Source organism: Colobus angolensis, unplaced genomic scaffold (genome assembly GCF_000951035.1).
Source record: "Colobus angolensis palliatus isolate OR3802 unplaced genomic scaffold, Cang.pa_1.0 Scaffold41, whole genome shotgun sequence".
Lineage (NCBI taxonomy): Eukaryota > Metazoa > Chordata > Mammalia > Primates > Cercopithecidae > Colobus > Colobus angolensis.
In genome coordinates, this window is record NW_012117488.1 from 5,184,684 (window position 1) to 5,202,015 (window position 17,332).

At 35.4% G+C, this 17,332-nt stretch overlaps 1 protein-coding gene across 4 annotated transcripts in view; it reads left to right on the forward strand.

Moving 5' to 3' along the window:
- Positions 1-1,099: 1,099 nt before the first annotated feature.
- Positions 1,100-17,332, forward strand: part of ODF2L (outer dense fiber of sperm tails 2-like) — a 48,031-nt gene continuing 31,798 nt past the window's right edge. For 2 of the 4 annotated variants that reach the window (XM_011956093.1, XM_011956092.1), the window contains exons 1-7: positions 1,100-1,420; positions 10,039-10,210; positions 11,524-11,656; positions 12,298-12,423; positions 13,874-13,936; positions 14,068-14,139; positions 14,728-14,844. In XM_011956093.1, the coding sequence (XP_011811483.1) occupies positions 10,098-10,210; positions 11,524-11,656; positions 12,298-12,423; positions 13,874-13,936; positions 14,068-14,139; positions 14,728-14,844 (624 nt within the window). In that variant the 5' untranslated portion in view covers positions 1,100-1,420; positions 10,039-10,097. Of the gene's footprint in view, positions 1,509-10,038; positions 10,211-11,523; positions 11,657-12,297; positions 12,424-13,873; positions 13,937-14,067; positions 14,140-14,727; positions 14,845-17,332 lie in introns of all 4 variants that reach the window. The other 2 variants (XM_011956090.1, XM_011956091.1) reach the window with 2 other exon arrangements.

A 17,332-nucleotide genomic window follows, 5' to 3' on the forward strand; every position in this document is an offset into this window, starting at 1 on the left:
GAAGATGGGATGTGGTTGGGGACTCAAAGCCTAACCATATTACTGGCCCTTTACTGAAAATGTATTAATTCTGTCTCCCGCTTTAAATTATTAAAAGGGACAATTACAGTAGTGGGGGAAAAGCATTGCTGGGGTGCTTTAGTGAAACCAATTATTAGGTAGCAGTATGCCACAGTTACGGCTCAGTTGACAGTTGCTCTACCCGTGAACTTCCTATGTTGGTGTACGATTCTAAACATGAATATTAAGTAGAGGCGTTAAATGAAGACTTTTTCCGAATTAAATCTTGCTTTGCTTCTTCAGGACTTTAAAAACCAGACCAGTTGGCTATAGCGCAGATACGAAAGACTTTGAGACCTTGAAGTCACCTTGAAGAACATCATCAGGCTCCCTCATTTAACGGGAAAAAACCTGAGGCCTAGGGAGGCATCTCAGCTAAAAATACCACTGTACATTTAAAAGGAGGTTTCTTCCGGTCGCAGTTGCCTTCACGTTTTCAGATCTTCCCTTTAAAAAGCGAAAGCAGGCCGGGCGCGGTGGCTCACGCCTGTAATCCCAGCACTTTGGGACGCCGAGACGGGCGAATCACGAGGTCAGGAAATCGAGACCATCCTGGCTAACACGGTGAAACCCCGTCTCTACTAAAACTACAAAAAAAAAAAAAAAAAAAATTAGCCGGGCATGGTGGCGGGCGCCTCAAGTCCCAGCTACACCGGAGGCTGAGGCAGGAGAATGGGGTGAACTCGGGGGGCGGAACTTGCAGTGAGCCGAGATCGCGCCACTGCACTCCAGCCTGGGCGACAGAGCGAGACTCCGTCTCAAAAAAAAAAAAAAAAAAAAAAAAAAGCGAAAGCAGAACACATACAGGCCACGCGCCAGAAAACTCGGAATTGGCTTTATTTCCTTTTTTTCTAGTTGGGCTCAGTTATGATTTTCGGTAATGCACACAAGTGCCGTCCTTTTCCAGAAACAAACGCTTAAAAAAAAAAAGCTTACCCGAGACACAAGGATAGACAAGAAGCTCCCCTCCCTCACCCTCGCCAATGGCTACAGGCGCTGCCCGCCGTCCCTAACCCGGACCAATCCGCAGCCTGCTGCGGGCATGACGGGAGGGGCGGGGCCGCCGTTGCCAGAGAAGCCACTAGCCGGTTACTAGCTGAGCTTTTGTTCCACTTGAGAGGGCATTCTTCCGCTGCAAGCAGGTCTAGGAATTCGCTTGCTTCCCACCTCGCGTCCCTTGCCTTCCTTCCTACTCTACCCACTGTAGTGCCCCCTGCGTCCCGCTCCCTCCTAGCCGACCCAGACCACAGGAAGGATTGCCAGGGTTTCCACCGAAGCAGCCGTGGTGCCTCTGACCCTTTTTATAGCGCGGCGATGGCGGGCTGACGTCACGACGACGTGCGGAAGCAGCGGCGGGGGCGTAGGTACGCCTTTTGGGTTGGGGACGAGTTTGTGGGGAGCAAAGCTGCTGCTGGGCGTTTACCGTGGGCGCCCCTGGAGGTCTGGAGGTGAGGGCCGTGGTGGGTCCCGGAAATAGAAGGCCTTCGCGCCCACCCAGCCCCCTCGGCGTAAACCCTCCACCTCCCTCAGGCTGACTACCTGGCCTGGGAAGAGGGCGGCGAGACTCGCTCTTAGGAAGGGTGTGGTCCCTGGGACATCAGGGCAGATGTTAGCGTGAGGTGGGCTTGTCCAGAACTAAGTCCTGACCGGGCCGTTCCTGGATATGGTTGCGTTTCTTTCAGAAATAGTGATCTCTTAATCACTGGGCTGGCTTTTAAGCGCCCCTCATGTTATATATCAGATTGTGGGAAGCCCTGGGGGCTTCGTAAGTGAGGCATATTCCAGGAATCCTCAGGAAATAATTCCTTCTCCAGGATTCCTCTAGGTCCCAGCACCTATAGGCGACCCCTGTAGTGCGGGATTGGCCTGGGGTCGTGGAGAGTGCTAAAGGACGACTTGTGTTCAGTCCCAGCTCTGCCAATGAACCCGCTGTGTGGCGTTGTCTAGGTCACTTAACCTTCCTGGCTTCCTTAGTGATAACTGTAAAATGGAGACGGTAATTATCACTTTGGGGTGGTTGTAATACGAGATTAAATAAGCGCAGGGCCGTTAAGGTGGCACCGAATGTAGGTGGTTAGTGAGTGGTGGAGCTTGTTGTTTACTGAGAATAACCATACTGGGGCTGCTGTTGGGGATAAAGTCTATTTTGAAGACAGTTTCGTCATCACACAACGCATAGTACGGTTTCAAGTGTTTTTGAATGAATGAGGTTCTTGGAGTTTTAAGTGCAACTTAGTTATGGTTAGAGAAACAAACCGCAGAAAACCTGTCTGCTTTTGAAATTGGTTTGATGTTCCGCTTATAGTAAGAATGGCATGATCTTGTTTATGATCTGCTTTTTGTCTCTCTTTTTCATCTTCTAATTTCAGAATGGATGTGTATTTATAGGGTAGTTTTTCTATCCTAAAAGTTCCCTGTGACAAACTTAAGAACAACAGAATTTAGTGATCTGGTCGCAGTGTGCTCTCCCTCTTTAGAATTGTAGTCTGTGCTTTTAGGTAGCTCAGTCTTTATTCATTACTCATTTCCTTGTGCAGAACAGTCTTCATCTTTTGAATCTAAATTGAATTTATGAGTATTAAAACCTGACTGAATTAAGGCAAGTTTGTGTGTTACTTTTTGCTTTGTAGATTTTTATATTTATGTGTTAGTATCTCATGACTTTTTTTTTTGAGATGGAGTCTTGCTCTGTCGCAGTGGAGTGCAGTGGCACGATCTCGGCTCACTGCAATCTTCGCCTCCCGGGTTCAAGTGATTCTCCTGCCTCATCCTCTCCAGTAGTCGGGACTACAGGCGCCCACCACCAGGCCTCGGCTACTTTTTGTATTTTTAGTAGAGATGGGGTTTCACCATCTCATGGCTTTTAATTCAAAGCTAAGGTCCACCAATTCCTTACTTGTAAACTTGGGCAAGCTATTTAACCCTTCTAAGATTTAATTTCCTTATTTATAGCTTTTTAATAGCAACCTTGTGAAGCTTTTGTGACATGTTTATAAGGTCAGTCAGTGCTCTGCTCAGTAAATGGCAACAGCTGTCATGTTGAAGAAAAGGAATATGCTTTATGTTTATCTGGTAAAGGATGGTGGCTTTATTTGGGATTAGACAGTATTCTGAACATCTTTGGCCCAGCCTTTTTCCGGGTAATTGGGCTCTATATGGACGCTCAAGTCCGAGTTTAAACAATAAATAATTTAGTCACCTTAACTTATATTTGAGAACCTAATCTATGCTCTCCACCGTGTTAGGTAATTTTTTAGGGCAGAGAGTGATGCTTATATTTGTCCTTACAGTTAATAGCAAGTTTAAAAGAAAACTAAAATATGAGCATTTATGGAGCAATTTAATTTTAAACTATAGGATTCTGAAAATACCTTTTTTAAGAATTCTTGGTGGGGTGGAGAAATCAGGGCAACACTTTGAGAAGGAAATGGGATGTTGGCTTTGAAGTACATGCCGTGTTTACAGACCAGTCACTCTTGCTGTCAACTCTTCTGCCTATATTATCCAATCTGCAGCCCATCTTTTAAATATGCATCCTTCTTTATTCATTGGAGAAAGGCATTGGTGAATTAGTTATCTAATCTAATCTCTCTGTATCAGAAAATGTTTTTTCCACTTTGGTAGCTTTTACCCATAAGATTTATTTTCCAGCTTTTTGCCTGTTTCCAAGCTTCCTGTCCTTTTTTTTTTCCCCCCATACAATTACCTCTCTAGTAAACTTTTGTCTAGTGTCCAGAAAAGTAAGGGCAAAAAGCAGCATTCCTGTATCTACTTTGTGTTCCTTGCGGAATATTTCATGGTGACTTTTTTCAGTGGAAGCTGTGTTTGAAGCCAGTGGAAGTTAGTTTTCTAAGAATTCGTGTTTGGCAAAACAAAATCTGCAGGATTTGTATGCTATTCTCTTTAGAGAGATTGCTTTAAAATATGTATTTGTCTGAAGTTGGTAAGTTTACTTAGTCTGATCTAGGTGTTAAGGAAGGTCATGTACCATGATTTTCCTTTTTCTCTGGCCATGGCTAGCATCATGGTCCCTGAACAGTTATCCCCAAATGCTTGCTGTTGGCCAAAATGGAACATAGTTTAGTGAATGTAGCTGGATCAGCATAGCCTACGAGCACTCCTGGAAAAGACTTTAAGTACATGTCCTCTTGGCAGTAGACTGACAAAATTTGTCTCTGTATAGGAAATTTAAATCTTTAAACATTTTAAAATATTTTAAAATTGCTCATCTTTAAGGATTTTTAAATGGTTTTAAAAAATTTTTTATTTCCATAGATTTTTTGGAAACAGGTGGTGTTTGGTTACATGAGTAAGTCCTTGAGTGGTGATTTGTGAGATTTTGGTGCACCCATTCCTGAGCAGTGTACACTGAATCCAATTTGTAGTCTTTTATCACTCACCCCCTTCCCACCCTTTCACACTGAGTCTCCAAAGTCCATTGATTCATTCTTATGCCTTTGCATCCTCATAGCTTAGCTCCCACTTATGAGTGAGAACATACGATGTTTGGTTTTCTATTGCTGAGTTACTTCACTTAGAGTAATCTTCTATTCCATCCATGTTGCTGTGAATGCCATTAATTTATTCCTTTTTATGGCTGAGTAGTATTCTATCATATATATATATGTGTATCACAGTTTTTTTTACTCATTGATTGATGGACATTGTGTTGCTATAAACATGCATGTGCAAGTATCTTTTCCATATAATGACTTCTTTTCCTCTGGGTAGATGCCTAGTAGTGGGATTGCTGGATCAAATGGTAGCTCTACTATTAGTTCTTTAAGGAATCTCCACACTGTTTTTCCACAGTGGTTGTACTAGTTTACATTCCCACCAACAGTGTAGAAGTGTTCCCTTTTCACCACATCCATGCCAACATCTGTTACTATTTTTTTATTATGGCTGTGCTTGCAGGAGTAACGTGGTATCACATTGTGGTTTTAATTTGCATTTCCCTGATGTGATTGATGTTAAGCATTTTTTTTGTGTTTCTTGGCCATTTGTATATATTCTTTTAAGAATTGTCTATTCATGTCCTTAGCCCACTTTTTGATGGGGATTGTTTGTTTTTTTTCTTGCTAATTTGAGTTCATTGTAGGTTTTGGATATTAGTCTTTTGTCAGATGTATAGATTGTGAAGATTTTCTCCCACTCTGTGGGTTGTCTGTTTACTCTGCTGACTATTCCTTTTGCTGTGCGAGAGTTCTTTAGTTTAATTAAGTCTCAGTTATTTATCTTTATTTTTATTGAATTTATTTTTGGGTTCTTGGTCATGAAATTTTTGCCTAAGCCAATATCTAGAAGGGTTTTTCTGATGTTATCTTCCAGAATTTTATAGTTTCAAGTCTTAGATTTATATAGTTTCAGGCCTAGATTTAAGTCTTTGATCCATCTTGAGTTGATTTTTGTATAAGGTGAGAGATGAGGATCCAATTTCATTCTCCTACATGTGGCTTGCCAGTTATCCCAGCACCATTTGTCGAATAGGGTGTCTTTTCCCCATTTTATGTTTTCGCTTGCTTTGTCAAATATCAGTTGGCTGTAAGTATTTGGGTTTATATCTGGGTTCTCTATTCTGTTCCATTGGTCTATGGGCCTATTTTTATACCAGTACCATGCTGTTTTGGTGACTGTGGCCTTGTAGTATAGTTTGAAATTGGGTAATGTGATGTCTTTTCACCTAGTCTTGCTTTGGCTATGTGGGCTCTTTTTTGGTTCCATGTGAATTTCAGGATTGTTTTTTCTAGTTCTGTTAAGAATGATGATGGTATTTTGATGCGAATTACATTTAAATTATAGATTGTTTTTGGCAGTATGGCCCTTTTCACAATGTTGTTTTGACCCATCCATGAGCATGGGATGTGTTTCCATTTGTTTTTGTCATCTATGATTTCTTTCAGCAGTGTTTTATAGTTTTCCTTGTACAGATCTTTTACCTCCTTGGTTAGGTATATTCCTAAGTATTGTATTGTATTTTGTTTTGTTTTTGCAGCTATTATAAAAGTGGTTGAGTTCTTGATTTGATTATCAGCTTGGTCACTGTTGGTGTATAGCAGTGCTACTGATTTGTGTACATTAATTTTGTATCCTGAAACTGCTGAATTTATCAGTTCTAGGAGCTTTTTGGAGGAGTCTTTAGGGTTCCCTAGATATAGAATCATACCATCAGCAAACAGCAACAGCTTGACTTCCTCTTTACCAATTTGGATGCCCTTTCTTTCTTTCTTTCTCTTCTCTAATTGCTCTGGCTAGGAGGACTTCCAGTACTATGTTGAATACAAGTGTTGAGAGTGGGCATCTTTGTCTTGTTTCAGTTCTCAGAGGGAATGCTTTCAACTTTTCCCCATTTAGTATTATGTTGGCTATGGGTTTGTCATAGATGACTTTTGAGATATGTCCCTTGTATGCTGATTTTGCTGGGGGTTTTAATCATAAAGGGATGCTGGATTTTGTCAAATGCTTTTTCTGCATCTATTGAGATGATCATGTGGTTTTTGTTTTTAATTCTGTTTATGTGATGTATCACATTTATTGACTTGTGGGTGTTAAACCATCCCTGCATCCCTGGTATGAAATCCACTTGATCATGGTGGATTATCTTTTTGATACATTGTTGGATTAGGTTAGCTAGCCTTTTGTTAAGGTTTTTTTTTTTTTTTTTTTTTGAGATGGAATCTCGCTCTGTTGCCAGGCTGGAGTGTGCAGTGGCATAATCTTGACCCACTGCAACCTCTGCCTCCCGGGTTCAAGCACTTCTCTGCCTCAGCCTCCCGAATAGCTGGGATTACAGGATGCCCGGCTAATTTTTGTATTTTTAGTAGAGACAGGGTTTCTCCATCTTCACCAGATTGGTCTTGAACTCCTGACCTCGTGATCCACCCACCTTGGCCTCCCAAAGTGCTAGGATTACAGGTGTGAGCCACCACACCCGACCTTTTAAGAATTCTTGCACCTATGTTCATCAGGGATGTTGGTCTATAGTTTTCTTTTTTGGTTATGTCCTTTCCTGTTGTTGGTATTAGGGTGACACTGGTTTCATAGAATGATTTAGGGAGGATTCTCTCTTTCTGAATCTTGTGGAATAGTGTCAATAGGATTGGTACCAATTCTTCTTTGAATGTCTGGTAGAATTCAGCTGTGAATCTGTCTGGTTCTGGACTTTTTTTTTTGTTGGTAATTTAAAAAATACTGTTTCAGTCTCACTGCTTGTTATTGGTCTGTTCAGGGTTTCTAATTCTTCCTGATCTAAGCTAGGAGGGTTGTATCCAGGAATTTATCCATCTCCTCTAGGGTTTCTAGTTATGTGTGTAAAGGTGTTCATAGTAGCCTGAGTGATCTTTTGTATTTCTGTGGTGTCAGTTGTAATATCTCCTGTTTCATTTCTAGTTGAGCTTATTTGAATCTTTTCTCTTCTTGATTAATCTTGCTAATGGTCTATCAATTTTATCTATCTTTTCAAAGGACCAGCTTTTTGTTTCATTTATCTTTTGTATTTTTGTTTCCAGTTTCATTTTGTTCTGCTCTGATCTTGGTTATTTCCTGTCTTCTGTTGGGTTTGGGTTTGTTTTGTTCTTGTTTCTCTAGTTTCTTGAGATGTGACCTTAACATTTTCTGTTTGTGTTCTTTCAGACTTTTTGATGTAGGCATTTAAGGCTATGAACCTTTCTCTTAGCACCACCTTTGCTGTATCCCAGAGGTTTTGATAGATTGTGTCACTCTTATCGTTCAGTTTGAAGAATTTTTAAGTTATCTTTAAAAGGATTTGATCATTAAACATGTATACAGAATATGTGTCTTTGTTTCACCCACCACTGACAAGTTGTACAAAAGTACAATACATTTGTCAGTTAACAGTATATTCCACATTACTAAAAACATCTTATTGTGAAATATCTGCTTTTCTATACAGGAATACATTTGATCCAATAAAACGATAGCATTTCTTATAAAGTAGGACTTTTTATGCTAAAGAAAATTACTACATTTTTGTTCAACATATTTTTTGTTATACAGTTATCACAACACAAAAGCAGTGGAGTGCCTTGGAATCTGAACAATATTTATCCTGGAGAAGATGATTGTTGACAATTTTCATGGAAATACTGAGACAAATAGTTCTCTTTCTTGTGTGTTGAGAAATCAGTAATGTAGATTCCATTTTAGCATGTTAGGTAGAAAGTCATTCTGAATTTCTATTTTTACAGTGTTGATTTTATTATTTATTTGTTTACCCTTTAAGATAAGTGGCAGTTACCAATTATAGGTGATGAAGCAGAAAAATTTTATGACTTTATTTTATGATAAAACTTTTAGAAAAGTTGTGTATAAAATACCGATACCAAACTAGTCTTATCTTGTAAAATATTTTTTACAAATTGAAAATTTCTGTCTTCTTAGATTGTTTTTTAAACCTTTATTGCAAATATAGGAACCGTTTTTCTTTTAATGATCCCTGAAAAGACAAATCAAGGGGTGAATTTGAAATAAAGGTAAACAGTCTTTAGTCATTATATTCTTTAAGAGCTCTAAGCCTTATGTGTTCTCCTTCAATTTTTGCTTAGCTTTTCGAGGCTTGTAGGTGCTGAGGATTGAAATATAAAAAAGACATTCTTTCTTGAGATTCCAGTCCACAGAGGACAAATATGACAAATATTTAAACAAGTGAAGGGTTGGTACCAGTTGCTTTCTGTATGGGATAGCTATTGCAGTTGAACGAATTAGTAGATGATGGTTCTCTTGATTGCAGTGACTTATCCCGAGCATATTCTTAACTTTTAGGTTTGGTTTTTTATTTGATTTTGTATACTTGTAATTCTTCTAGTCTATAGATAGCTCAAAATATTGTTATACCCTTGTAATAGATGTTGCATATTTGCAGCATTCAAGGGAATCATCCTAGACTAAGTTGGTTACTTAGCAGTGCCTTTTGGACTTCACTTTCTGGTATTTAAAAAGTATGACCTTACTTCATTGGCCTGTTTCCTAAATATTTGTCTCTACAGTATATAGGACATTCAGATGAAATATGTACATTTTATGGACACTTTGGAAGGTTTCTGAATGGCTAATATAAATAATCTTCAACCTGTAATTTCACTTCTTCTCTTAAGTGTTAAAAATTCTTGAATATAATATGTTTTGTAATACAGACATACAAAACTAAATTACAAGAGGTAAATATCTGAAAAAAATGTAGAAAACCTTGAATATAACCTTTGATTTTGTGTAAACATAAAATGAAGTCAGGGAACACATTACCATGTATGGTTAGAGTTGGGAAAACAGAGCCTTAATGGTTGCCAAAGCTCTAACTCATTACTTCAATTGGAGTAGTTTTGAAGAAATTCGTAAATATTCACATTTTTAAAGTGACATCTACAGGTGTGAGTAAAAACAATTTTACTAATGTAAGTAAAATTTGGAAGTAATATCTGTCTGTTCTTTTCATTATCACCAATATTCTAGATTGAGTTGGGAATAGGAGTAAGTGAATTTACTTTTGAAAAGTCTGCTTGCAATTGAATATCCTATCCTTTGTAGCTATTGTTGCCAAGTCTTTGAAAAGTTAAATTTCTACAGATTTAGGCATAAATAACATACATTTCTTATGGCATGGGCCTCATAAGACAGACTATAGGTAACCCATGGTTTTTATATTTGTTTTATAGTCCTGCTGGGTTCAAATATTGTAATACTTCAAGAAATAGACTAATAAAGATTTTGACACTGTTGTGATTATTTAGGAATTATCAGGCCTTTTGGAAACAGTGTATGGAAATTGGCTATTGTTGAGTGGTTGTGCTATGCAATTTTGATACAATTTTGAATTAGTATCACAACGAGTAGCAGTTATACTTTTTATTTTGTCTTTGAAATGTTATTCTTTTACACATTCTTATAACCTTTATTTTTTATGAGAGAGTAATGACAAAAACACTCTACTGAGATAAATTTAATAACTAAAATATTTCCTAGGTTTCAGCTTATGTGGAGAAGTTGCTGTGAAGCCACCTGTAAATCCATTTACTGAATTTATGGAGACGGCTATAAATGATGGAAGTCATTCAGAAGAACTCTTTTCCCATCTTAAAACTATATCAGAGAAAGAAGATTTACCACGGTGTACCAGTGAAAGTCATCTCAGCTGGTATTCTCATCAGTATCAGGGGAAATCTAAATTCATCTCAGGATTTCCTGTTTTGTCCATAATATAAATTATTTGAATCAAATACAGCATTCTTTTAAGAGTATCTTTTTCAAATCTAGTATTTATTTATTAAAATATATTTAATCTAAATTACAAAGGTACTCATCTAGCAGAATTCAGCTAGTTTTTTTGAATCTTAATGAAAGCAATTAAAAATGAAAACCTGGTTGGGCGCAATGGCTCATACCTATAATCTCAGCACTTTGGGAGGACGAGGCAGGTGGATCACTTGAGGTCAGGAGTTCAAGATCAGCCTGGCCAACATGGTGAAACCCCATCTCTAGTGAAAAAATGCAAAAATTAGCCAGATGTGGTAGTGTGTGCCTGTTGTCCCAGCTACTTGGAAGGCTGCGGTAGAAGAATCACTTGAACCCAGGAGGTGGAGGTTGCGGTTACAGTGAGCCGAGATAGCACCACTACACTCCTGGATGACAGAGCCTGGGTGACAGAGCGAGACTCCATCTCAAAAAAGAAAAAAAATGAAAACCTCATCTGTTAAGAATTTGTAAAATAAAGCTATTTAAGATAAATGAAAATGTAATAATATGTGATATCAGAAATGTAGTTAATGCTTGTGAAATCACTGTCATTTGGTATATTACTATATAGCAAATACTTGTCATACTTCTTTAGAGTGGGGAATACACTTGTTATTTACATGAAATATTGCCCCCTGCCAAGTGGCAATCTTAGTGTACCATTACTGTCGGTATGGATAGCTTAGTCCAGCTTCTGGTTTAACTTGTTATAAATGAAACTAATATTTTATCATCTATAATCATACTTGACTTTCTCCTTGTGGTTTTTAATAAAGGACAGGTGTCGTTTATAGGTAGAATGTTCTTAGGCTTCCTACTTTAAGCCAGTTGTACTTAACACATATTTTTGACATAGCCTCTAGGATGCCGTCAGTTGTTAATGAGCCGTTATGTTTTACAAAGAAAGAGAAAAGCTGCCAATTAAAGAGTTTCCATATCACTTGGAATTTTATTTATAAATATTGAAAATGCTTCTTCAAACTTAACTATACATGTATCTTTAACCCAAATAACTTTGGTGATTACATACAAGTAAAATATAAGTAAAATAAGGTATTCTTAAAATTTGCTTATACTCAAAGTCCAAGTTTCGAGCTACTTTTGGACTAAAAGTTGTCCTTGCTAATAAGAGTACTGTATACGTGATATGGCATTTCTAAGGAGCATCTTTAAATGAAGTTGGATTTAACTTAAATTTTGTGCATTTGTAATTAGCCTGAAGCAGGACATCCTAAATGAAAAGACTGAATTGGAAGCGACACTTAAGGAAGCGGACTTGGTAACTCGTTCTATAGAATTACTTTTGCCACTATTTAAAGACACCGTTGAAAAGATTAATTTTGAAAATGTGAGTGACTTATGAATATATAATAAAATGAAAAGCTAGTATATTACTCAGAATGTATTAACTGAGGTCTCATATCTTATGTAGGTATGCTCACATATGAGTATTTAATACCAAAAATGAGGGTTTATCAGAATTCTTTATTCCCGTGTCATTAACTACAATTCTTTTCCTGAAAGATAATCTCAGGCATACACCTGATAAGAGGCTAAGCTAGAAACAATATATTTTGGGTGCTTGAATTAACTGGAGTTGAACTAGAAAATCAGCTTTTCTGAAGAGCGAATTTAAAACTAAAATCTTCTGAGAGGTGAAATGTATCTGTTCTCGATAGTATTATTTGGAATAGAGAACTATTTTTAAGTTCCAGCATATTAAAGTTTAAATTAGGGACAAACAATAGATTATCTTCTATAACTTTTATTTAAAAGCCTAAAATGCTTTTAGAATATAAGCTCTTATTTTGATTTCATTTTATTTTAATGTACTGTATAACAGATCCAATTTGCAAATTTTGTAACATTATTACTATGCACAAAAGAATGATTTTGTTAGAAAAAAATATGTTTGATAGTATCATATTTTAGAGGGTTTTACTTAATGCTGTGTCTTAAAATGTGTATGTTGTTCTTGTAATTTGTCAGGCGAATCTTTCTGCATCGAATTTGAAGATTTCCGAACAGAAGGAAATATTAACAAAAGAATTAGACACTTTCAGAAGTGTAAAACTAGCTTTAGAACATCTTCTTAGAGAGCGAGACTACAAACAAGTAAGGAATTAACACTAAGCACTCATTTTAATAGTGATATTTCTCACTTGAAGGATACATTATTTTTAAACTGTAGAAATTATTGGTATATTTAAAATGGAAATAATTCTTTGAATTTTGTCAGTCATGAATCCCTACCTTTAATGTTTCATAAGTAGTTCTATATGAAAACCACATTTTTATAGAAAATGTATTTTTATTTTTCATCTCAAAAACTTTGTTATACTTAATTTAACTGATTCTAATAAAATATACACTTTTTGAGTTTAAACTTAACGTATCTATATATTCTTCATCTGGTAAAAGCTTTATTGAAATGGAATTCACATACCATACAGTTCTCCCATTTAAATTATAAAATTCAATGGTTTTCATTGTATTCACAGAGTTGTGCAGCCATCACCACAGTCAATTTTAAAGCATTTTTATCACTCCAAAAAGAAAGCTTATACCCTTTAAATCACCTAAATTATTCTTCTGACTCCCTGTTGACTTTTTCCTATGATAATTTTTTTCAGAATTGTAAAAACTAATATTGGGTAATAGTTTTTGTAATTAAAAAGTTAACATGCTTATAGAAAATTTTGATAAGCAGAGAAATATTCTCTTGATCTCAGCACTTAGTGAAACATCATGATTAGGGACCGTTAATTTTATGTTGTGTATGTTTTGCAGTCTTTTGTTTCTTTACTCTATATATGTTATGTGTGCATATATACGTGGTGTTTTAGAAAAATGGAGTAAAACTACTCTTTGTTTTGTAACTTGACTTTTATACTTAACACTGTATTGTCAATATTTTCTCATGTATTGAATATTTTTTGAATAGAAAGGAATCTTAACTCGAGTTCTTTGGACCCTTATGGATCCAAGGATGGCCTTTATGAAATCCATAAGCCCTCTGAAATTCCGTGTATAATTTTGTATTATATGTACATATATATGTGGTTTTGGGTGAAAAGAATTGATAACTTTTTCACATTCTAAAGCAGAAGTATGACTTTCAAAAAGGAATAAATAGTCTTCAGTGGTCTCATTTAAAATGGCTACATAGAATTCTGTTACTGATTCGCTGTAGTTCTTTAAGAGATTTCTTATTGCTAGAATTTAGATTGTTGATAATTTTTGCTTCTTTGTGAACAGCACTGTGTTGCATTCTATACTCTATATAAACTTCTTTTTTATAGAGAATTTTTGTGATTTTAGTGTCATTGACCTATACTTTCTGAAGCATTCTTTTGAGATCAATTTAGTAAATTAACTCATTTCATAAATTGCAGACCAAAAATAATTTGGAATACTTGAGCAAAAATCTTTTCAATGGTTAACTCTTTTAAAAATCTGAATTAAAAGTCATATTAATTTATTGAGTAATGCTTATTCCACTTCCTACTTTTTTATATAGAGAAATATAATTTGTGATCACTGATTTATAACGTTCTTTTCTCAGACAGGAGAGAATTTACCCAGCATATTGCTAGAAAACTTAACTGATAATGAAAGTGAAAATACTGTAAGTCTTTCCACACTTACTTTTTGTCCATTCTTTCTGTCATTGTTATTTGCATGCTGCTTGGTTTTATAAAATTAGCCAATATTATCCAAGTTGTGAAATTTCTAATTCTTATTTTATATTTGCTCAAGAATCTTAAGAAGAAGGTATTTGAAAAGGAGGCCCATATTCAAGAACTTTCTTGTTTGTTTCAGACTGAAAAGGTAAGCAAAATTTGAGCTTTTGAGCTTAATTCATTATATTAATATTGACTTTTTTTTTTCCCCCCCATCCTGGCCCCAACTCCTCAGAAATAAACACAGAATAGTGTTTTGAAATTCTAGATTATTTGGATATTTTACAGCTTTTACCTATCAAATATGACATCTTAATTTTATTAAGCATTTTTTAGAGTTTTATGGTGTTTTGTCAGGATATTTGGCATAAATCACTTCATGTAGGAACTGTTTTAAATTTGTATTGTATTTCAGTTGGGTGACAAATTAAGGAATGTTAGTCTTTGTAGGAGCATTTTAGGTATACCCATACCTTTATTTAGAAAGATAGATGGGAATTTTTAAAAAGAGATGATTATCAGGAGCCATTAAATAAAAAAGGTTGGGGGAAAGAACTTAGCCTTGGTTAGGCATGAAATACATTTGTAATAGGGGCGGCAGTTTATGTAAAGTAATGCTTTGCTTTTTATCAGCTGTGTAGATTGTTTTTTAAATCAGGGTAAAATTAGAGGTGCTGGGCTGGGGATACAGCAAATAATATGGATTTTTTTGGTTTTCTCTTTCTCTTTGTTACAGGCAAATACTTTGAAAGCAAACCGTTTTTCTCAATCAGTAAAAGTAGTACATGAACGACTACAGATCCAAATTCATAAAAAGGGAGCCGAGAACGATAAGCTGAAAGAATACGTAAAGGTATAAATATATATATATAAAAATATATATCCATTTTAATAGCTTAAGTGATAAAATTAATGAAACACTATAAAGCCATTCCTTAGTTCTAAAATTTGGTGGTTTTAAAATACACAGTTGTTGACATGGGAAATACATATTTAAGATAAATCTTATTATTTGTGGCCTAACTGAAGGTTTGGGTCCAAATTTCAATATAAAAATGCTGTCTCTGTTTAATACCAATCTAGGAAGGATTTATGGGATTGAATTACTTTAAAAATCATTTCCACTTTATGATTAATTTATATTTACTGTGGAAAATTTATAGAAAATAAATTTAAATACACTAAAATCATTGTTAACATTTTGGTGTACATTATTTCAGTCTTTTTTCTCCGTCTGTACATACATACATACATCATACATACTTTCACATGTTTAACAGTCAATACAGGGTTTATTTTTTGTTACTAATCATAATAATTTTAAAATCAGCCCAACTTTAATGTTCATAAAATTAAGTAATTCCTTATTAAACAACTTTGTAGGAGTATAATTAAGGGGAATTTTTTGATTTAATTATTCTTTTGGAGTCAAAGTCGCTTGGTGGCATATCATACAATATAAGGTAACTTTTTTTTTTATTTCCACCAAAGGCAAAGAAGCAGTATTCCCACCTTGAGAGGTTACAGAGACTCAAACTCCGTTGAGTGTGAGGACTTCTAAATTAGATTTCTGTTTGGTTTTGCAGTCCTGAATCATAGCAGATGTCTGCAGCCTGTAGCATGTTTCAAAACTGTACTCAAATTTGTGTGTGTGTGTCTGTTTCTTCCTTTAAAGGGACATTAAGTAGGTTTATGGGGCATGTAAATTTTGTATGCTAGGGCACTGCAGATGAACTGGACTTGGTATTGCAGTGGTCTGTCATAGTAAATACAGGAGAGCACATGTGATTGGATACATCTGACGTGTGATTGAACGTATTAGGTAATCATCTTTCCCAATTTATCTTAAAGCATAGTGTTTATTTTTTATAGCCATGATAATTTGGAGAAAGAACATAAGGCTAAAATCCTAAAATTTTGCTTTGAAATTCTACTAATAATTTGAATTCAAATTCTTTTACCAAAATGCTACTGTTAAGAAATGATTAAAAGAAACTGAGTTTATGGATTTTTCTACATTTTCTCTCACAGACTTTTGGATTTAAGGCATTAAGTAATTAAGGGGTTCAGAATTTAGTTCTTTTTGACTAAGGTTTGACAGTGTTTTGTTTTCTTTTTTTTTTTAAGAGTATGAATCCAATGATCTCAATTTGGCAACATCTATCTCAACTTTTTAGTGTTCAGTAATTTGTTGTATTGGGTCTTTTAAAAATTTACATTGTAAATCTCTGGGAACTATCCTGCAGATGCCTTGCACCAGTTTTTCTTTCTAGATCTTTGTGATGTAGCAATTAGAGTTAGAATATTTTCATATTTTCAGAAGAGATTGAGAATAATTGTCTGTATAAAATGTGACATGTATGCAGACACTCCTTTGGAGATAGAAAAAGATAATCAACTTTATGTGTTCATTCATTTGGCAAATGACTTGAGAGGTTATTTTGAAATTATAAAAATAATTTGTCATTTCAGTATACTCCTTGATAGTGCCTAAGTGTGGGATTTGATAAATATGGTGAGAAGATCATGTCTGGAACCGTGTTCAAAAAGAAAATTTACTTTCTATGTTTAAAAGTCTTTTAACCTAAGACAGCAACTATTCATGGTGTGATGATGACACCGTGTGGACTTTTAGAGGAATGACAGCAGTGTTCCCTGTGGGATGTTCCTTTGTCTTATGTCGACTTACTGTACTGCTGTTTTTCCCCAACTAGTTATGTTTTATGGGATTTTGTTTTTTTAAAAACAATTTAAGAATATATTGCTCCTTCTCTTAGTTTACTTAGTCACTCTTCAAAGAAATCAAATCTAAATCTTAATATATACTTCTTAATCTCAATTTTAGTGGCAGTTAAGAAACTTAGATTTTGGTGATTGTAGAGTTAAGTTGAAAAGTCCTAGGTTTAGCTTTTACTGTGACTCCTTTGCAATTTTTAAAAATTAAAATGGCTGTCTAAGGAATGGGAGACTAAAACTTAAATTCTGTAATAATTTAACATTTCAGTATTACACAAGTTTCAAAAATGTAAAAACATTAAAATCATAAGTCTTTAAATAAATAGATACTTAATACTCAAATACTTTAAATACAAAGTCTTAAAATAATTTGAAATAAAAACATTTGCGTTATCACCTTAAATCACATCCCTCATCTACCCAGCCTAATATTCTGTCTCTCATGTCACCAAGAGGTATGCCGAAAAGATAGTCATGCCAATTAGTTACAGTCACATTCAATGATAGAAACGTGTCCTCAATAATACAAACCTTATGACTCTTGTAGTCATTAATTTGTCTAAACCTGTGTTTGGTCTTGGAATAATGACTTCCATAAATTTACT